At 40.7% G+C, this 22,349-nt stretch overlaps 2 protein-coding genes across 3 annotated transcripts in view; both read left to right on the forward strand.

Moving 5' to 3' along the window:
* The first annotated feature begins 1,010 nt into the window (after positions 1–1,010).
* Positions 1,011–4,819, forward strand: LOC145994317 (uncharacterized). 2 transcript variants are annotated; one of them, XM_083130419.1, is made up of 2 exons: positions 1,011–1,061; positions 3,194–4,819. In XM_083130419.1, the coding sequence occupies exon 2, from the start codon at positions 3,231–3,233 to the stop codon at positions 4,719–4,721; it is 1,491 nt and encodes a 496-aa protein (XP_082986545.1). In that variant the 5' UTR covers positions 1,011–1,061; positions 3,194–3,230; the 3' UTR covers positions 4,722–4,819. The 2 variants fall into 2 exon arrangements, with proteins under 2 accessions (XP_082986545.1, XP_082986546.1); XM_083130420.1 differs by having other exon boundaries at positions 1,019–1,046.
* Positions 4,820–13,515: 8,696 nt separating this feature from the next.
* Positions 13,516–22,349, forward strand: part of LOC145994053 (circadian clock-controlled protein daywake-like) — a 54,898-nt gene continuing 46,064 nt past the window's right edge. Inside the window, exons 1-3 of the mRNA XM_083130137.1 lie at positions 13,516–13,657; positions 14,118–14,210; positions 17,953–18,100. Of these exons, the coding sequence (XP_082986263.1) occupies positions 13,516–13,657; positions 14,118–14,210; positions 17,953–18,100 (383 nt within the window). The remainder of the gene's footprint in view (positions 13,658–14,117; positions 14,211–17,952; positions 18,101–22,349) is intronic.

Here is a 22,349-nt window from a genome sequence, read left to right on the forward strand (position 1 = left end):
TGCCCCCTGGTTTTGGAATCCAATCGCCGCCACTGGAGGAATGTTTTTTTTTATAGTGTACGTTAGGTGTGAGTAGCTAACGTAAAATTCACTATATTAGATCGTTAAGCTTTACAGTGCGCCTGTTTATTTGCATAAAAGGGACGTAAACATTTTTACTTAAAGTTGAAAATGTTATCAAGCAAGAAGATAGATAGATAATGATTGTAAACTACAGTTGCGTGTATCATAAATATGTTGATGAACTTAATATTTAAATTTGCTTTAATTTGGATAGCTATGTAATGGTCATTAGTACTTTAAAAGGGCTCGTGGTGTTTTTTTGACGGTAGTTGTGTTGCTTCTGAAATTGACGGTCAAAAAGGTGCAAAAAGCTACAGCTTAATTTTAAAATACACATATCAGATATTGAACCGATCTCTATACTTTGTCCCAGCTAACTGTGGAGCAGGCAAACGAAATGATGTCTGCGCAAGTAGTGACGCGAGAGAGCTCCACCAATGAAGACGTGAGAGAGACGGAATTGTGTGGAGTGGGGGAAAGCGACTGAAGTTACCAGCCTTCTCTCAGCCTCTACTGCTTCGCTCTGGCCAATAGATTTACCTCGTTTCTCTGACGGTATGCGCGGACTTGCTCCACAGTTAGCTAGGACAGGGTATAACTACGAACTGGTAACTGTTTCGTGGTTACACCAAACTGAACTTTTTTATACTGGGAGGCGGTTTGAGGTTGAATTCCGCCCTCGCAGGACTCTAATTTTCCACTGCAACGGTCCTTTTCAAACTAGAGTTACCCAACTGGGAAGCTAAGCATAAGGGAATCTAATATTCTGTAAAGCCCCCGCAGGGAACCACCCACTTAGTGGCGGGAAGTGTACCAGGTAAAACCTCTAGATATCTAGGTGCGCATTGAGCGGCCGAACAGTAACTTCCTCTCAACCCCTGTGATACTTCAGCACGGTTTGACTCCGTTAATTGTTAGTCAACAATGCGTCCAATCGAATTGTTTCCGGTGACATAGCGACGATAAATTCCTCAAATGATAAGGTACAGTTGCTTAAGGTAATTAGAACTGGATTTCTTGTGTAAACTTACGAGGAGGATTAACGACTTGTTTCGCTGATAGTGGATGATCCCTTTGCTTTGAACTACATCATTTTGATTGTCAATAACCATCATACATTGATTGATGTCCATTTTATTGACAGCAATGCTAATCTGGACTGGACCTACAGTTTAAAGTGGGATCCGAACCAATATGTACCTCCACCTGATATCGAACCCGGGACCCCTTGATAACAAGGCGACGACACTACCACTGCGCCATCAAGAGGGGCCTCTGACTTAATGGTAATGTTATTGCCTTGCAATGAAAGGTCCCCAGGGGACCTTCCGATGATGTAGTAGTAACGTCGTCGCCTTGGGATACCGGGTTCGATATTCGTTGAAGGCACATAGTGCTTCGGATCCTACTTAAAGCTGTGGGACCAAACCCGATTAGCCCATCTGTGCATAAAGTGTTTTAAACTTAGCCTTCAGAGACTGGAATGTGTTACTATCACTTTCAAGTAGCTCTCGGTGTGTAAGGATGTGTACTGATAGGGTTAAGGAAGAGGGGGTTACATAAGCTCGGAGGGACGCTTAAAATGTATTCAATGATTTTTATACCATGGGTACATGACACACATAGGTTACTTTTGCCCGTCACGCAATAAGCGGATAAGCCCCCTTAGTTAAAACAAAATTGAAAATAGACCAGTAATAAGAAAAAAAATGTCTTGAAAAACTTCCTTACTCAATTTTTAAAACTAATTCATTACTTAACGAAAAGTAAAACCATAGTGTCTCTGAGGAATTAAATCTGAGGCTGTAAGGGGGCGCTCAGCACACAAGGACAAACACAGGACAACACACAACCACACACAGCGTTATTCTGGTTATAACACCATTAAGCCTTGTTTCCATGATATGAAAAACTCAATATGCTGACCGATGCAGAAATTTATTTTATTATAAAACATAAACTAAACGTAACGTCTCAACCTTCTAGCAAGATCTTCTTCAGACTCTGCACCAAGTACAAATGTAACAAGGTACAAGAAGACCTTGCTACAAGGTTGAAACGGTACGTTCAGTTTATGTTTTATAATAAAATATATTTCTGCCTTGGTCAGCATATTGAGTATTTCGTTATTCTGGCTGTAGGTCTAGGCGCCAGAGCCTCGTTGGCCTACTACGATGAAGTAAGGTTATTTACTTACATCTCAGGGGCGCCGAAAAGTGTATTCTATCAACGATCGACACACACACACACACACACATACAGATATATTAAATAAAGAGCAAAGGAAGTTAGTTCTACAAAATCTTTTTTACTCTGAAAGTACATAGCTTCATTTATTTTTCTGCATAGTCACCAATGCACAGGGCCACGGTTGTACGGTCGACAGGGCGGGGCGTCTGAGTAACACTCGGGAGAGACGGATTTCTGGTAGGAGCTCTTCGAGGAACTCTGGGGTTCATCAGTCTCTAATGAGTGGGTACCTGAGAAAAACCCTGGGGGTTGAAGGCGGCTGATGCTGATTAGATCACCGTCAGAAATGGCCGAGATTGTGAATGTGTGGGACCATGTATATACAGGGTGATTCAAAAGTCTCTTGACATTTTAATCAAAAACCATTTTATTGGCAAAATTGACAGTACTGCTGGAAAGTACTCTAGAATAGAAGACAAACTCAGTACATGGCAATGTGTTCCTCTAAGTCTAGCCATAGCACCTATCTCCCTTGCGTAGACTGGAACACATGCTCCAACATAGCTGGCGTGATCTCCCCTGTTGCTGCAGCTATTCGCTGTGTCAGTTGCTCTATGCTGTTGATCTTAACTTGGTACACCCTACACTTAATAAAACGCCAGACAAAAAAGTTTAGGGGAGTCAGGTCTAGGAGCGAGCCTCCCATAGCCACGGCCGATCTACCTATCGGGGAAGGTGTCGGCAAAGTAGTCCCGAACTATTCTGGCGAAATGGGGTAGTGCACCATTTTTCTGGAAAACAGCAGTGTATTTTATCCCATCATGAAAACCATTCTTTAGCGATATGAGGAAAATGCCAAGAGACTTTTGAATCACCCTGTATATATTTTCCTCCATTTATTGCAAAGTAACTGTACTAATTTATACGAGTCTTGTTCCAGCTAAATTGGAATTCTCCCCTGAGTGAAACAAAAAAAAATGCCTCGCACAAGACATCCCCCATCTTTGTACTTCGTGACGTTGAAATCGTGTCTCCCTGTCCTGAAGAACCTGGAGAAAAAGTACCGGGATGGAAACACTGCAGTGGCGCCGTTGGACCGCCTGCCTGGCAGCATTGTCTCCGATCTGATGGAGATGCTCTGCCTGGACTACTACTGCAGCTCCAAGAGTGATTCCAAGAGCAAGGATTTTGAGAATCCACAGAACTTGAGGATCCTCTTCACCCATAGGGTGACTAGAGTCATGGTGTTCCACTGCGACAAGGACTACTCTCATTTGACGTCCAGGTGCAAGAACATGAAGGATGTCACACTGCTGGGCGTGAAGATGCCCGATTTCACAAGGATGTCGTTCATCTTTCAGCGCAGATCGACGGTAGTCTTGCGCGCTTTCGGTTCTGGTAGAGGAAACGATATACTGTTCCGAAACTCTGAGTTGCGGAACTCCTTCGTGCCTCAGAGAGACATGGAAGATGTCAATTGGATGTGGAGATTCCCTTGTTGTTCTCCTGTGCAGAATACGAAGTCACCCGTCCTCCTGCGGCCTACGGAGCTGTATCTCAGTGACGTATACATGGCAGCAGGAACCCTCGCACTCATCCTGGAAAGCCTGCCAAGGATAAGGATCCTGAGAAACGAGAAGCTCCTGGAAGCCCTGTACCGCATGCACAGTAAGGATGAAGGTGACCAAGTGGTTCCATACGAGCTGCTAAACATCGATATGGAGTTCTCGTCTGAGGATTTTGAGGATAATTTCGATAAGTCCTCGACCGCTGCTGATCTTGGGGTTCGGTTGTGTCCCAAGGCTAGGATGGTCTTCCTCGCTCTGGGTCTGGACACTCCACAGACCGTCTTTCTGCTTCTGGCAAACCTGAAGCTGGTTGAGGAGCTGGTCGTGATGTCTTCTGTCGGTGAGTTTTTCCCCAACGAACCTCTGTACACGTTCCTGTCCACCCACGGCAAGGACATCAAGAGGCTTCAGCTTCGAGACATGGTCCTGTTGGATCCGGAACGTGTCGTCTCCCTCTGTCCCAAACTCGAGCATCTCAACCTTGTAGGAACCACTCTACAGTTCGGCATCAACCCTGATATACAGTTCAAGCTTCTGGAGAACCTCAGCGTGGTCCACATCAACCCTGCTGACGGGGTGCCTTTCCACCTCTGGCAGTACCTCCTGAAATCTCCAAAGCTCGGCAGGATCAACCTCAAAAAGGCCAACCTAGACAGCGGTCTCCTGGATGACATCGTAACGCTCAACTTGTGGAAGGGTGTCAGCGTCGTCTGGATGAACGAGTGCACTGGGTTCAAGCCTTATCATGTCTTCGATCTTCTCCTTGAAGATAACTGCCTGTGCGATCTTAGACTCATCCAATGCAAGGGCCTAAATCAGCAGCAGACCGAGAGCTTTGCTAACTGCATTTACAACAAGAGCCTTGACGTCAGATACGAACTCATCCCAAGCATCCAATAACGTATGACTCTCCCATGACTAAGCTTACAGAGACATCTACTACAATGAACAACATTTTTGTCAGATTGTATATCTAGCACTGAATTCCAATAAAGGAGATTGCCACCCTTCCATGTGCTTTGGACCGCTTTTTTTCACACTTCAGGGTTTGATTTTGAACCCACTTTATTCCATGATAAAATTTACAATAATATTCCTTTAAAATTTAACAGTCTGACTTAATTTCCAAAAACTTGACACGACTGTTTTTTGTTTTTGTTTCTTTTTAGAGCCGTGGAGCAAATCCATGAGAATTGGGAATATTTTTATTTATTTTCTTGATTAACGTGATTTTGTTTTAGTTTAGCACTTGTAAGAGATGTCAAATTGTATGGATCCAATGAATTTATTGTTTCACTTGTATTTTTAACATGCCTGTTTGCTTTTGAATTTGTAGATCATTCGTAACACCTGTAACAAAGCGAATGTAACACAGGATTTGTTTTGACTTTTTATATTGAATTTAAGAATAGCGAGCATATCAGGACCTAGGTGACTCATTTTTATTCCCGATGGTAATATAATTAAGCCTTGTTTCCATATTAAAAACACTAAGTTGCTGACCAAGGCAGTTTATATAAAGATTTAAAAACACTTTACAAGTAACGTTTCAACTAGTTTAGTTCTTAGGAAGACCCTAAAACAAGGTTGAAACGTTACTTGTAAAGTGTTTTTAAATCTTCATATAAACTGCCTTGGTCAGCAACTTAGTGTTTTATTGCCAGTGACTATACAGTGATAAGTATAAGATCGATTTCTCGAATTAAAATCATTCAAACTAAGCTTACTTCTTGTTCCATCATATATTTTGTGTAATGATATAATTATATGAAGACTTATATTATGTGCCAGAAACATAAAATAACACATCTAAGTCTTCACATATTTATTTTATTACAATTATGATCATTCATTGTGTGTATTTTGTTTGCGAGAAAATTTCCGGCAGAAAGTAACTGAAAAAGTAAGTACACGTATGTATTATGTATGTACGTACGAATGTATGTGTGAGGCCTTAGCGGTAGCGTGGTAGTAACGTCGTCGCCTTGCAATGAAGGGGCTCCGGGTTCGATACCCGTTGGAGGTACATACTAGGGTAAATCAAAAAATAAGTTACACCCCCTGTATAAAACAAACAAAAAACATTAGAAAGAAAATAATTATTGTACAAAAATGTATGCACATTTAACTTTTTTCCGACATAGTCACCAAAGTATTCCAAGCACTTTTTGAATCGTGTGACCAGTTTTTTTATATTTCTTGTGTATAAAATTTCCGTCCAGTATCAATTGAGTTGACTTTTGTGCTCATCGGCTAACAATCGCGGCACCCAGTATCGTAAATACACCCAACTGGTGATGAATCAGCATAGACACACTATCGTAGGATATGTTAAGTTCACTTGCAATTTTATTTAATTTTCACGTGGCGGGTGGCAAGGATGATTGGATTCACACGCTCAAGTTTTGTCGATAATGTTCACAGTTGCAGGCTCCCCAACGCACTGTTCGCCTTTCACGTTTGTTCTTTCCTCGAACATCTGGCACCATTTCCTGATCATGGGGTGTGACATTGCATTCTCACCATACACCTCGACAATTTGGCGATGGATTTCACTCTGATTATGCCTTCTTGTCTACAAAAGTCGGACAACAGAGCCCACCTTAATTTTGGACGCCACCTCAATACGATGCGCCATACTCATACGGTGACTACTGTTATATTAAAGCAGCTGCAGCATCGCTGTTTTGGGTGTGGGGACAATACATTCCAGACAGTGTTGCCACCAAACGTGATTATTTTATCTCTTCTAGTACAGGAACACGGCTCGGGTGTAACTTACTTTTTGATTCGCCCACGTATATAGTGGTTCGGAACCCACTTTAAATTGTAGATCCAGTCCCAATTAGCCTATCTGTGCATGAAGTGTATTGACTGTTTAATTGATTGATTGAATTTTATTTCACACTGTCGCCACTTTTGGATAATCGCGAAGACGAGGATGATGTGATGAAATTTATGAAGGAACACGCGGAAAGAACACCCTTGTCTAGGCAGGGATTCGAACCCTGGACCCTTGGCATCGTAGCGCGTTGTGCTAACCACTACTCAGGTATTTATGTGTGTGCAGGCCCGTACCCAGGATTTTTTTAGGGGGACCAGACCCATAGGCAAATTTTAGATAAATTTTATCTCATATTATACACTGTAATATATATATATATATATATATATATATATATATATATATATATATATATATATATATATATATGTGGGAGGGTGTATAGGAGAGGGTGGGTAGAGAAATGTGTTCATTTTGTTACGAAATGTTGAAGAACAGCATTTTCTAACCTATATGTATGCAAACACGTGACAAATATTTCCAGTTGACACTGACATTTGTTTCTGTCAGAGAGCGAAAAAAATTGTATGATAGAGATAGACTACATGTGTGCATAATTCAAACAATTCAAATAGCCTACGAAAAGCAACATATGTGTGGGGGGTTGATAGATGAGGGTCCACACCCATTTTGCAAAGTCCCTGACTTTTCCAGGTATTTTACATAACTGTGTAATGACTTAACATGCTAAAAATAAGAGTTACACTTGAACTTTGTAAGTTAATCAAATGAATCACGTTTGTTGAACATTTTTGAAAATAAATGAAATAACCTTTTTATAAGCAATATTACCCAAAAAGGATGATTGTTGGGAAGATAAAACGCAGCCTGTTTCTGGTTCCAAATTTTGCCAAGCAAAAATCTTTTAATTCCCTGACTTTTCCAGGTTTTGAAAGCTTTTTTAAAAAATCATTTGTTTGTAATGACCTCAGTCCTAGCCTTGTTTTCGTGACTCTTTCAGTTGTCCAGGACTTTGGAGTCAGTGCGAACCCTGTAAATGAATTATCTGAAGGGAATGGCTAATTGACTTCACCCTGGCAGTGTTTCTGTTGGCGTAATATTGTTTCTATGGTGTATTTTCGCTTTTAGAATTTTATTCGACAGTAAAATTAAATGTCAGTGGCAACCAAGAAGCTATTAAATGGGGATGCATACATGTGGGATAGAAAATGCCATTATCAACGGCTTGTGGCATCGAATCTTTTAGCCTTAATGTCTTCTGCACACTGTGAAAGTTGTCTGTTGTACGGTCACACCACTGTGTATTTATGTTCAAGACAACTACAAGTAGAAAAGAGGAAAATTTGCAGTTAAAAAACATATTCCGATTGACAGAATTTCGTAAATAATAATGTACTTAATTTCTTAAGTGTTTTGTACAAATAACAATATATGTTAAAAGTACTTCGGGCATTTTTATGCCGCAAAAATCTAGCAACGATTCTGCTGTGAAGTGGATTCTCCATTTACATAATATTAAGTAACCCTAAGCCATTGAGGGGCAGAATGGACATCAGTTGCAGAGAAACCCTGATGTCGGAGAAAGAAAACAGTTTTTTTTTATCCTTCTGTTCAGTGGTGGCGAAAAGAGATCACAGACCTATTGGTGCGGGTGGAGCTAAATGCCCCTTATATGGTTGGTTTTGTATTGCAGTCATTGAGGAACCTTTCTTCCATAATGAAAAGAGTATAGAAAATTCCCCTGTAATCTAATTATGTGCAAACATTTGTGACCGAGCCGAGGCGAAAAGTTCGGGACATGAATTAAAAGGAATGGACGGTCCCGACAAAATCGGAACAGTCTGATAGCCTTCTATCAATGGTTATAGCACTAAAATAGCCCAATATGGCAGACTTCTAGAGCCTGCCTCTGTCCAGAAACAAACTATTCATTTGTGCAAGGACAAAATAGAAATTCATGCATAATTTGAAAAACCATCAACGTAATTTTTGTAGGTTTTTATACGTTCAAATTAAAAATTTCCATTGCTCGACGGGCATGGCCCCCTGGCCTCCCTCTTCGATACGGGCGAAGCCTTGAAATGCAAGGAAACGGACCAGTTGACAAATACTGTTCTGCAACTGTCTTTAGTACTCCAATCCTTGGTTTAAGACCTGAAGCAACCTTTACCTTCGAATGTCCTCAGCCTGGGCATTGCCCCACCAGAACTAAGCACGTGACAACTCCGAAGGCAATGAAGATGATTTACGATCCGCCGAGCGCGCTCTAGCGCTGTGTCATCGTGTGTTTTGTGTGTGATGTGAATCATTTACAAAGAGAGACAGCATGCGATATATCCCCGTTGTGTAGGCATTAAGGGCAGACTGCGAAACGAAATCGTTTTCGCACGAAAGACAGACTGGTTACAGCTGCATATATCAAGGCGACTCTTTAACCAATATACACTAGGAAGGTTTCACATTTCACACCCCGTTGAATCGATTTTCAGTGGGATTTCATCGAAATTTTATCAGTTTCTTCCTTTTTTCCAAAGTGAAATTCATTTGATTGTGCCTACTTAGTGATATATGTCGACAAAATCTTATTATTCATCGTGGACTGTCTTCATTATTTTCTCCTTGGCTCTGTCTCTCTGCCATAGATCTGCATTTCTCTTTCTTTATTTCTTTATTCCATATCATACTCATTCCCTATCTCTGGTTGTTATCTCTATATTTTTCTTGATTCTTTCTTCCCTGTTTAGTCTTTCTCTCTCTGTTTCCCTCTTTCTGTTTTCACTCTTTATTTATTTGCATCTCTTACTCTTTCTCTCTCTCTCTCTCTCTCTCTCTCTCTCTCTCTCTCTCTCTCTCTCTCTCTTGAAAATCTGCTTCTTTATTTCTCTGTTTATTCCTGTTTCCTATCTTCCTCTCCGTTTCTTCTCTATTTTCCTGTTTATTCCCTATCTTACTCTCCATTTATTCTCTTTCTACAGTTCTCCTTCACTATTTCTCTTACTTCATTTCTCTCATTCACTGATTAACCTACCTCTTTCTTCTCCTATTTCTCTCTTTTTATTTCCTTATTTCTTCTCTCCCTCTCTCCGTTTCTCACTTTTATTATCTTATTTCTTTCTCTTTCGTTTTTTGTTTCTTCGTTAATTTTCTTTCTTGCTCTTCTTTGTTTTCAATCTTTCTCTCTTTCTCATTTCTCCTCTTTCTTTATGTGTTTCCCTCCTACAACTTCTCTCCCCCCTCTCTATCACCCTCTCTCTTCCCCCTATGTGTGTGTGTGTGTGTGTGAGAGAGAGAGAGAGAGAGAGAGAGAAAGAGGTGTTTCTACGAATGAATAGTATGTGGCAATTCGCTGTTGCATGTGTTGTAAGCGCTTTCCATACATGGAGAAGAGTTATCTCGTGAACATAGGCTGGCATTTTCATTTCCACACTTGAATCGCACGTGGAAAATCGATTCCCAACCTCGCTTACAAAAAAGGGAGAGGGTTTAACGGACAAGCGATTTAAATCTGATTTGCAGAACACTCCGCGTTGTTTAATGTCCTTATTGCGGTAATATTTCGTACGTTTGTTGTGTATGTAATGTACGGGACAAGGAGTGAATATTTCATTGTGTTGGTACAAGCTTTTCGAAATTCTATCACAATATATATGCACAAACATTAGTTCCGAAATGGACATTAGTGAAGTGCTGTCCTCTGAACAATGACGAAAGGAACGTTGCTTACTGGTATTGCAACAATGCAATGTTTGTTGTGCTTGCTCTTTACAATTGTTGTTCTACGGAGTAATTGTTGCGCTGCAAAAATTCGTAAGTGTTTACAACATATTTATTTATTTCATGCTTTGCTTTATGTGTCAGGCCCGTACCCAGAATTTTTTGAGGAGGTCGCAGATCTAAAAATGTGTAACAAACCACCATTGCTATAGTAGTTTTGCAGCTAGACGTACAATTATAAAGTTGCAATATTATGATCCGAAGTAACGGAAAAATTCAACTCACTGATCGAACCCACCTGACCCGACAATCAGCATCACAGTCGCTTACAGACAAAAGGTGCCACATGGCATACAGCTTGGTTGTTTACATTCTAATAGTATTCTAATAGTACTGTATTCCGCAAATTAAAAATGTTTTCAATTTTTTTCTTGCACCAGTATCATTGAACAGCCATGATAATTCTGGGTTTTGAAAATAATATATTTATACCAAAATGAAATTATTCGTATTAGCAATGATTCTTAACATGTCGAATGTGTGTGAACAAAACATAGGGAAATAGCATCACGACTGCAGTTCGACAGAAGTCCCCACTAAATCTGGATATCTGGTATACTTGTATCACTAGCTGTAAAACTAAAATCACACAAATATTACAAACTGCAGACTTCTAGAGTCTGCCCCTGTCTCCCCACAAATAATTCATTCATTTGTGCAAAGGCAAAATCGAATTTTTTTGCAAAATCTGGAAAATTGTCAATGTTGTCAATGTTGTCACAACAAAGCTAGTGATAACAATGTCGACATGGGTCTCTAAATAATGTCGGCATTCTGGTTCGAAAAATGAAATCCATTCTTACCCATCACCTCTATTTTTTTAAGAAAACAGCAATATACTTATTCTGCTATAACTTCTCAATAAAGGCCCTTTTAAAATGGTGGGTAAGATATTCATTTTCTACATTACAAATCCTCCGATTTTGAAAATCAATATAGAAATGTAAACATTTAGCTAATCGACCTTTCACGTGACAAATTGGCATAAAAATTGTTTGGATTTTGTTTATGTAAGTTTTATTTACGAAATCCCTCACACAAGATTTTCTTCACAAAATGTTCAATGTTATAATATGGTAGGTGGATTGACCTTGGTGACATGGGGAAAATCCTGACCTGGGAGAAAATGGATTTCATTTTCGTGATCAGCATTCAAAATACTACCAGAATTCCCTATTTGTTTGAAAACAACCGCTTTTTCTTCAAAATGTCAACCAGTGTAATAAACAAAACCGAGCCAAACCGAAACAATGATCTGAAACCTACACCGTTGTTTCTTCAATACTTCTACCTACCTCCCCTAGAGGGTGTAGACTCGTCCTCTCCGATGTAAACAAACACACGTGGATTCTACAGGGAGTCCATAAAGTCCTGCAAAAAACTAAAACTCTATAACTTGAAAACTATTAAGTTTATTAACAAAATATTTTGTGTGTACTTACAGCAAGGTTCAAAGTTTATTTCCTGCTTGTTAGGTTCATCGCCAAACCTCCAATTGTGCACCATTCACATCCAAACACTGTTGCAGTCTTTTTGTGAAACCGAGAATTGCGTGCTGACGGTGCTCTCCTGGGATATTCAGAATCACATCTCTTATTTTTTCTTTTAGGTCATCCAGATTAGCTAGTTTCTGTGAATACACCTCGGTTTTTACATGACCCCACAACCAATAATCGCAAGGTGTCAAGTCTGGTGATCTTGCAGGCCAAGGTGTAGGCCCTCTTCGGCCATTCCATGTACCTTGAAATTGTTCGTTAAGAAACTGCCGAACTTGTAGGGCCGGGCCTTCACCTTCTTGTGTAGGATCATGTGTAATGTTGACTTCGGTATTCCCAGTTCCAGTGATCTTCGTTTCAGCGATTTCATTGGATTCATTGTCCTGCACTGACTGAAGCACATCGTCACTGGATCCTGTCCTTCCACTGCGTGGCAAATCTGACACACTTCCCGTTGCCTTGAACTTTTCATACCATCTCTTGATACTTGAATTTGCTGAGGTGGTTTCCCATATGTTGTCTGGAACTTTCTCTGCACTGAAACGCAAGATTTTAACTCTGCAAACCACAGAACACACTGTGCCTTTTCCTGGATGAACGCCATCTTAAGTCACATGATAACGTGATTACCAGTGCAAGCGTCACTAAGCAGTGTGGCCAGAACAAAACTTTAAACTTCCACCCTTCTCACCCAAAAAATGTGTATTGTTAAACACAACAGCTAAAAAGTTATTGAGTTTTAGTTTTTTGCAGGATTTTATGGACTCCCTGTAATATCCCATTGGTTGTTTAAATGGCAGCTGTGCAAGAATCTTGATCGTATGAATATAAATAATATGTGATTAAGCCGTGTCCTCCCGTTTCGCCTAATCCATTTCGCCTTATTGCGTTTTCACCTCTCCCAATAGAATTTCAAATGATTTATGTGACACGAACTTTCTAAGGCGAAACGGGACATCCAATTTCGCCTTATCCTGTTCCGCCTTACACACAAAAGAATTTCCCACCTGGGAATATTATCGACTTGAAGGGTAATTCATAATGGGGGCGCAGATCTTGTGATGTTGCCTACCTTGGCTCCCATTTTCCTGTCGGTTATGTTAGGTTAGGTTAGGTAAGGTTAGGTTAGGTGAGGTTAGGTTAGGTGAGGTTAGGTTAGGTTCCTGGAACTTTCAAGATTGTGCCACGTCTGTTAGAAGACATGCACCTAATGGCGTATTTAGATGCTGCATCATACTGCATCCACCTAGAAAATTTAAATAAATTATACTTATAGTATGAGTCCAAGAAAAACGCGATAAATTCACGTTATACCAATGTACAATGTAGCATGGTGTTTTATTACATTAATAATAATGACGCTTCATTTCGATAATATTCCCTGGTGGGAATTATTTTGTGTGTAAGGCGAAACAGGATAAGGCGAAATGGGATGTCCCGTTTCGCCTTAGAAAGTTAGTGTCACATAAATCACGCAAAATTGTATTGTGGGGGATGAAAACGCAATAAGGCGAAACGGGCCGTAATCGATTAAGCTATACCATACAACGTAGCTGCTATTGTGAAGATGGGTGACCTTATATTTTGAACTGTACAGCTATAATCAGTGCTCCAACTGATGGGGGATGAGGGGGATGGTATCCCCCAGCAAGCAAAATTTTCGCAAAGCATAATTTTTGCAAAGCTGTCTCATTATCACCATGTTAAACTAGAGGAGCTCAGCACAGCTAACCTCAAGACTCGAACATACATCCCTCCAGGTAACATTTTCCATTTCAACCGCTGGCAATAATCAATGTGTTCATGAGCAAAATAACGCCACAACTATCTCAGAGGAAAGTCGCGTGGGTTTGCTTATTCTTGCACAGTCTTGTTTTTCGCGATCGAACTTTACTCACTGAATGTGCATCAAAAGTTTAGAAATGAGTTTGCTCATGAGCGTCACTTTTAATTTCTGTCACGTCTGCAACGATGAGGATGAGGGATGATGAGATGAAATAGATGAAGGGACATCCACAAAAAAAGACCCATGGCCAGGTCGGGAATCGAACCTCAGAACTTTAATTTCGAGATTCATAATTGACACTCTCGGCCAGTGAGCAAATGTCCTTTTGCATATTATCCTATCCTTTGTCACAACCTTGCAATCGACATGCTTCAAGTGTTCAACCAATCTGATGATTGCAGTAGTATATTGGCATGATTTCCTTTGTTTTTCAGACGAGTTTGTGCGCATGTGCAAGAGGAATGACCCCACTCTGAACCAATGCCTTATAAATTCCGAAGAAAGTCTTCGGACACAGCTGATCAATGGTAAGTATAAAGAAGATGATCATAGAAATGACTAACCCATCTTGATAATAATAGACTAATTGATGAAACTGCAATTAGCCTTTACACAATGCTAAAACATACACTGAAATGCTACGTAATTCAGATACAATTTAAAATCTGTTGTGCTTTAGAAGAGACGAAGTATCCCATAATACCGTAGCGTTTGGAACGCGGGGATCAAAACCTAGGGATGTAACTCACCCCACAAATTGTAACCCTTGATGGTAGCGACGGCCCTAAAGGGTCAGGTACGAATACATAGCTTATTATTTAGTAATAAATTGGAAACCCATGTTTTAGATTTAACAGTTCTGACTGAGCAAGTGAGAATGGCAGATAGATTGAAGATAACTTACCCATCTTCGGTAACGAAGTCAAGCTTCTCTCCTGATTTTCTCCTAAAGGTAGGCGCCCTCGACGTTAAGTGCGGAAAACTCCTATTCTACAATATTCAGAGCAAGTGCTGACAAGATTTTCCAGCTAGCTTTATTCGATACCGGACAGTGATGTTACGATACAGAGTTAGCATACATAAATGATGGTTCCGATTTGAAACATACCAGGGCCAATCGAAAAGTATTTGCCCCATCTTTTTTCAGCCGAAATAATTAACATGCAGGTATATTAAAATATAGGAATTGTTTTATGTACCTTGCACTATTTTTCCACATAGTCACCACAATGGTTCAGGCATTTTTCCCATCACGCCACTAGTTTCCAGATGCCACTGTTGTAGAATTCGCCGGTTGATCGGGGAACCACCGCCAGATAGTGGTCTTCGCTTCGTCGTCGCGAAGGAACCTCTGTCCTGCCAGGAACTTCTTCGGTGGACCGAACACTTGGAAATCACTGGGGGCGAGGTCTAGACTATACGGTGCATGCTCCAGAATCTCCCATTCGAATGACTGAAGTTTATCGATGGTCCTGTTTGCTACATGAGGCCTGGTGTTATCGTGGAGGATAACTACATTGTCCACATCGAGAATCCCTTGGCGCTTTTTCCTGATTGCAGCTCGCAGACGTGAGAGTGTACACAATAGCTGTCAGCGTTGATGGTGTAATCTCGTGGCATGAAATCCAGCAGGAGTGGTCCTCGGGGATCCCAGAAGACCGTGAGCATCACCGTGGCAATGTTTTCCGTTGTGGTCTTCTCGGCCATTTTCGAACTCACACCACCACCACCGCACACTTTCAAAGCGAGACACTTGACTCCATACGTCGGCTGCATTTCCCTATGGATCTCGATGGGCGCTCGTCCCTTGCTCCATAGAAAACGAATAACACTTCGCTGCTCATACGACGTGGACGTGTTGAATACTGCAGCCATCTTTGCAAAGTGACAGCAGCGCCGTGCCGCGGAGCAGCCGAGAGTTAACTCTGGGCCGTTCCAAGAAAAACCTATTGCATTGAATGTATATCTCGGTTTCTCAACCACACTAATATTTCGACTGAAAAAAATAGGGGCAAATACTTTTTCATTTGCCCTCGTACATTACTCACGTAATGATATTCAGATGCACAAAACTGGTACGAAATTAAAGATACGTTTAAACATTTTGTGCTAAAGCCATGGAGCCGTCATGAACAACAATGGAGAAAATGACTTCCATCGAAAACAGGAGAGCTTGAGAACTCATCACACGTTCAGCCTGTAGTCTAGTTCCTACCAGACATGTAGCACATTGCAGCATATCATAATCGATTGTTGCGTTGGGTGCTCTGATTTGCAGACACGTATCACACATGTGGTTAGCGTAGTGCTCTATGACGTCAGGGATTCCAGGTTCGAATTCCAGCCTGGCATGGGTGATCTTTGTGAGTGCTCCTTCATCAATTTCATCATATCATCATTAGAACTGAGCGGATATCGATGCCGATGTATCGATATTGGCCAATACCAGTGATATCGATATCAGAAAGTATCGGTTCCAATTTAGCGATACCTGCCGATACTTTCAAATTTTGTTGTTTCGCGGGGTCCGCAAAAATGACGTGCATCACTTTCGCCGAGTCTAATTATACTGAAATTATTCAAAATTTTAAGTTTTGTGTGAAAAACAATATTTTTTGAGATTTACATAACGAAATTTAATATTCTCATGTAGTTCTCAAATACTATTTAAAACAAGAATGTTGGTAAATTCGTGCACAAAATCTGAGAGGAATGCTTACACAATAGTATTAATCTATATTTCGAACCAGGGGCGTATATTCGAGGCTAGCTAGGCTATCTGCGAAGCCTAAAGCCTAGAAAGTACAATACTGAAGAAAAATTTGATTAGAAACTGTGAATTAACCTGATTTCAAGAAGAAGATAATGGCGATTCTGAAGTTGGCAACCTGAATTCTTAGTAGTTGGCAACCTGAATTCTTCGGAGTTGACAACCTGAATTCTTCGGAGTTGACAACCTGAATTCTTCGGAGTTGGCAACCTGAATTATTAGGAGCTGGCAACCTGAATTCTTAGCAGCTGGCAACCTGAATTATTAGGAGCTGGCAAGCTGAATTATTAGGAGCTGGCAAGCTGAATTATTAGGAGCTGGCAAGCTGAATTATTAGGAGCTGGCAAGCTGAATTATTAGGTGTTGGCAACCTGAATTATTAGGAGCTAGAAAGCTGAATTCTTAGGAGCTGGCAACCTGGATTATTAGGAGTTGGCAACCTGAATTTTTATAAGTTTGCAACCTGACTACCGTTGGGATGGCAACGTGGCTTCCTTGAAGATGTCAAGAATGAGTCTAGTCCTCTCCCTTCCTCCATAGACTAGGACCAGGTGTCATAGTGAGCTAGTTCTGGTCTTAGACTCAGCATACGTCACTATTTTGAACAACTTTTAATTATTCATATTACAATTCTCAAGTACTACCGTTATCGGTGGAAATCGTCGAGAGTATCTGCATAGGTATCGGCTAATCCTCACTCATTCTGCGCGATATGACGCAGGGAATATAGAGCTCAAATCACGGCCTGAGCATGGATGTTCTTTGTGTGTGCCACGCGTCTCCTGAACGCATGCGGTGCATGCTGCGCATGCGTCAATTGTGGGAAAAAAGACAGCTTGCTCTGCGACGACATTAATGATCATTTCTACATTCTATTTTCTTCATATATGAGAAGTATCTATTTTACACGACAGCGCTCAACTAAGCTTATATTACATTTCTTGGATCTGATGTGAAAGAAAGTAAGAATTATTTTCCCACAATTGACGCATGCGTCACTTCAGATCCGAGAAATGTAATATAATCTTAGTTGGGCTTCTCCTATATGAATAAATTAGAATGTAGAAATGCTCATTAATGCCGTCGCAGAGCAAGCTGTCCATTTTCATACAATTGACGCATGCGCAGCATGCTCCGCATGCGTTCAGGAGACGTCTCTGATCATCACTCATTCTGATCTATGCTATTAGCCAAGAAGTGGCAGAAAAGCAAAGTGAAACAAACAAAGTCAATAAACGTGTCAAACATGGACTATGATACGCGTAAATGTGATTTTCGCAGCTGTGGAAGCTTCATCTCCACTATCACTTTATTCAGGGATGTGTACGAAAGAGTATCACTTGACAAATACACACTGCTGCACGAATGCGCCTTAGTTCGTGATATAGCCTTACTACATATTGCCTAAGTAAAGCATAGAATGTGGACACCGAACTTATTTCTTCGTGTGCCATTTCATGAAGGAACCTGCCATAACTCTTGCTGTTCTTCTCTTCCAGGCATTCCAGACCTCAGCGTTCCTTCCATCGAGCCCCTAGTGATTCCTGAAATCAACCTGATTCCACAGTACATGGGACATGGCTACAAGGCAATCGGAAAGAACATCAGAATTTCGGGAATCAGCAGATTCACAATTGATTCCTTAAGGTTAGTGACGTCATTCTATTCTCGTTCGTGTCCTTGTGTTATATTTTGCGATGACATTCACTGCTGTAGAAAGAACCGGATTTCTTCATTACCAAGTGAAGCTAGTGTACAATTCATATACACTTTAGTCAATATACAGCCTGCAAATTGCTATAAATAAGACGACAGTATGAAGTAGTTTAAAAGAACGGTAAAAGATGGCGATGATAATCAAAGCTTTGCTACAGTTACTTATCTTTGTACATGAGCCATAATATAACATATAGAAGCTTAAAGAAGGTCAGATGTCAATACGCATAAAGGATGTAAGCACTAATGTCAATTGTAGAAAACAGAACATTGCATAAAAAGAAATTACCGACAACTACCGTATAAGATTATAAAAGAAAAGTCAAGTAGAACAAGAAGCTAAGTAAGGCAAAGCTGCTGCCTACTTTCATGAAAGTACAGCGCCTTGAATAACGTAGTGTGGAAAACATCACGGTTCTGGGCTCTCTGGCTGGTTCCACTCGAAAATGATACCGCTAGAGGCGCTGGTGTTGGTCTCGGTGCATGGTATTCGTCTGCTTAAAATGGAAGTAAATGGAGTTTTCGCTGCAACGTCTGATTCTTTTACATGAACCATTTCTATGAATGTGATAATTGATATGATATTTGGTACAGTGGCCGCGAAGATATTAACGAACATTCTGGACAGTCGACCACGTCCTGTTATCGTTATACTTTCATTAATAATACGAGTGGAATGCTCTTGGTAACTAAATTTTTGTGTATGAATTAGGTTCATAATTATTATAATCATCATCATTTCTTTTAAAGATATACACACAGAAGCATTTATATTTTCTATATTTACTGTCTGTTTTCTTCCGCTTTAAACTAATCGCGGCAATGATGATAATGATGATTGCATGAAACGACAAGGCGAAACCCACAAAACGTCCTTAATGCCATCGACATGAGTATAAGAAAACTTTCAGACCAATGGGACAAGCGACACGGGATGTTTACACTGATGTGACTAGTGACACACACACTTCCAGACTGTAAAATAGCATTCATTGCGCATGAGGGTCGAAACAGCAAACGACACGTTCATAAATTATGTCGTATTCGCAAGCTACTTGTTACTTCGGTCGGAAAGCTCCTTAAATGAAGGGTGCTCAGACCGAAGCGACGCGCTACAGGGGGAGTTCCCAACTAAGTGACAAGCGGCAGCCTTGAAGCAGCACTTCAGTCTATTAGCAAGCGTTTGCTGCTAATTGTGCGAACAACAGATCTAGGCGACACGATAAGCCACACGTGTCACTTTGTCGCTTTTGTGTAGCTCAAACTGGGCCATTTCCTCAATAGCTTGCAACGTGTTGCCGTGCTTTGTTGTTTGCGCATGTGCGATGAAATGAGTGTCTTGCTTTAGGGATATTGCGCACCAAAGCGGCACGCGACACTTATCGCTTGAGAATTTCACCAACGGAACTGGCCTGTGCTGCCCGTCATGCCTTTACAATGTCAAATGTTGCTCTTGATTGGCTCGTTTCCAAGCGACATGTGTCGCGTCTCGCTTCGGCATGAAAGTTGTATTGGACCGAAGGGCCCGTGTCGCTTTGGTGTGAAATCCTCGTATCGTTTGTCGTGTGTCGCTTTGGTCTAAAATCTCCTTGAGGAAACGGTGCAGTCAGAGCTTGTGTCCCTACGGTTCGAAAGGCTGCATTGATTACCGACTGCTCGCTTTCAAGCGACACTTGTGGTTTGTCGCCTCGGTATGAAATATCTCTCAGGATAGTATTTATATTCTAATAACATAGAAAAATAAACTCTAATACACAGTCCAAGACCTGACGCCCGGAATCACATTGCAATGTTTCTTCTTGTGTTGCGCACGCATGCTATTTATTTATTCATTTTATTTTACTTTTCTTTCCAAATTAATGCCATTTCGTGACTGCAAATCACTCCACAAATATAACTGTTTCCATCAATTCACGTACCGCCTTTCAAGACAAACAAATCTACATAATATATTCCAAAAACTAACAAAGCCGCATTACTTTCATAAGAAAATTAGCACCGATACTGATCGCACTGCCATCTATGTTCTCATCCGTCTCGGGAACCAGTTTCTTGGGTCGTTTTCCACACTACGTTATTCAAGGCGCTGTACTTGAAAGTAACTAATATATACGGTTACTCGTTATTTTGACTGACGGAGCGATTGTTCTTTTGTCGAAAGTACGGTACGAATAGCTGGTGCTATGACAGTAGCACACAACCATTATTATATAAACAAACTTTATGTCATGTTGTTTTCAAACCGGTATTGTAGAGGGTACCTACCTCACAATCTCGAATTCATGTAAAGCAGTGCAGAATATCGAGTGTTAAAGTTTGAGTTTGTTTCAAGTTCACTTTATGATCCGATAGGCTTGTGATGTCTCGAGCTACAGTTTAAAGTGGGATCTGAATCCCTATACGTCTCCACCGGGCATCGAGCCTAGTACCTCTTGATTACAAAGCCTCCATGTTACAACTACGTCATCGATTAGATCCGAATATCGGAAGAGTATAAAACGGACACTTCGGGATTGTAATAAGGTGCTGCATCTTTCCAAAAATATAACTGTTTAGGACATGAAATCAAGTAAAATGAACATACTTTGTTGTACCTTTTTGCATCTTCTCGTGAGATTAGCACAATTATCCCCTTTTTACCCCTTTTTTATGCTTCAGTACCTTTTTCCTTACTTTTCTTTCATGTTGTATTATAAAATTGGACAGAAAAATAAATTATTTTCACTCTTCTTGAACTGCTACATAAAATCCTATAGTCTCCTTTTGTAGAGCAGAACAAGAGCTTATAAGATGGTATAATATAATCATTGCAGCCCCAACAGCTCCTAAGATAATGCAGCAAAACACGCGAGAGAAAAAACAAACTTCAGCAAAACCTATTCGGCAGAAACACAGTTCTCTACGCGGTCCGCGCTCATTATATACAGAAGGCGCAGAAAAAGTGCAGTATGGCTGCACAGCTCTAAGATTCACCTAGATCGACTTCAACGGGTCCAGAACAAAGCCCTTCGAATCATCTACGGCGCAGATCGCTACACAAGCACGGTCCAGATCCGTGAAGATCTAGATTTGGAGACACTCTACGAATTCATGATGAGAGAAATGAAGAAACGGCAGTTTTCAAGTGATCTCAAATGTTAAGCAGTGCCACGCCGGGTCACTACATGGATGAGTGACCATAACCAGACTACCACTCATCGCCCGCGACAGTTGCGCGGCGTCAACAGCCTTTCAATGTCAATAAACACAGTCACTACAAGAAACATTCATGAACGCTAGAAGGCTAAGCTAACCAGCTGGAACTTCACAACTAAGATGGAAAAACCGCCAAGATCCGATACGAGAGCATTGAATAGAGGCATGTTATCAGAACTTTCTTTTGCACCTTTTTGAAAACATTTTCAGAACCTCTTTCTCCCTTTCTCAATCATAATTTTGCAACATAAAATGTTTTCCCTTGTAATGTGCTACAACGCAGAATTGTCTGTGACTGTACATATATCACACAGGCACCCCACAGCACTGGAGCCGGTGCGAATGACAAAACAATAATGATGATAAATAATAATAATTCTTAAATACGACCGGTAGGATATTGTCAGAAGTTGCCAGAGACACGCCCCCTCCCCCAACATGACAAAAATATGTATAACTCTTGTAAAAACCGACACGAGAACGAGACATGCCGATAGGAGACCGAGAGAAAGATAGACGCTTACAAGACGAGACGCGAGACCAAGATTTGATGTCCGAGACTTGGTTATGATATTTGAAAATTTTAAATGAACCAAATTTACATTACTATGCAACTTCTTCAAATATGCCAGGTGGATATCATCTACCTGAACCTGATTATGTATAGTTAAGTCATATACACTTTGTACCAGTCTATTGGTGGTAATATTGAGGGGTTATATATTCAGGAGATAATTTTGTTCTTTTAGTAGGGTTCGAAACGGATGCGTCAAAAAAGAAACAAAAACTTCATTAAGAAAACTTTTTCTTTAGTGCCAGTTCTACGCAGTTAGAATATGTGCGATGACACGCTGTACTTGTCGTTTAGTGTGTATGTATGTGTGTGTGTGTGTGTGTGTGTGTGTGTGTGGAGAGAGGGAGGGAGAGAGAGAGACTTAAGACGAGAACTAGGGATTATAAATCAAGCCCAAGCCGAAAATGAGAC

This window comes from Lepisma saccharinum, chromosome 10 (assembly GCF_977018435.1).
Source record: "Lepisma saccharinum chromosome 10, izLepSacc3.1, whole genome shotgun sequence".
In the NCBI taxonomy this organism is placed as follows: Eukaryota; Metazoa; Arthropoda; class Insecta; order Zygentoma; family Lepismatidae; genus Lepisma; species Lepisma saccharinum.

What these genes read in the sequence shown, in the direction of transcription:
- LOC145994317 (XM_083130419.1), top strand. Translation starts at nt 3,231, where the DNA reads ATGCCTCGCACAAGACATCCCCCATCTTTGTACTTCGTGACGTTGAAA.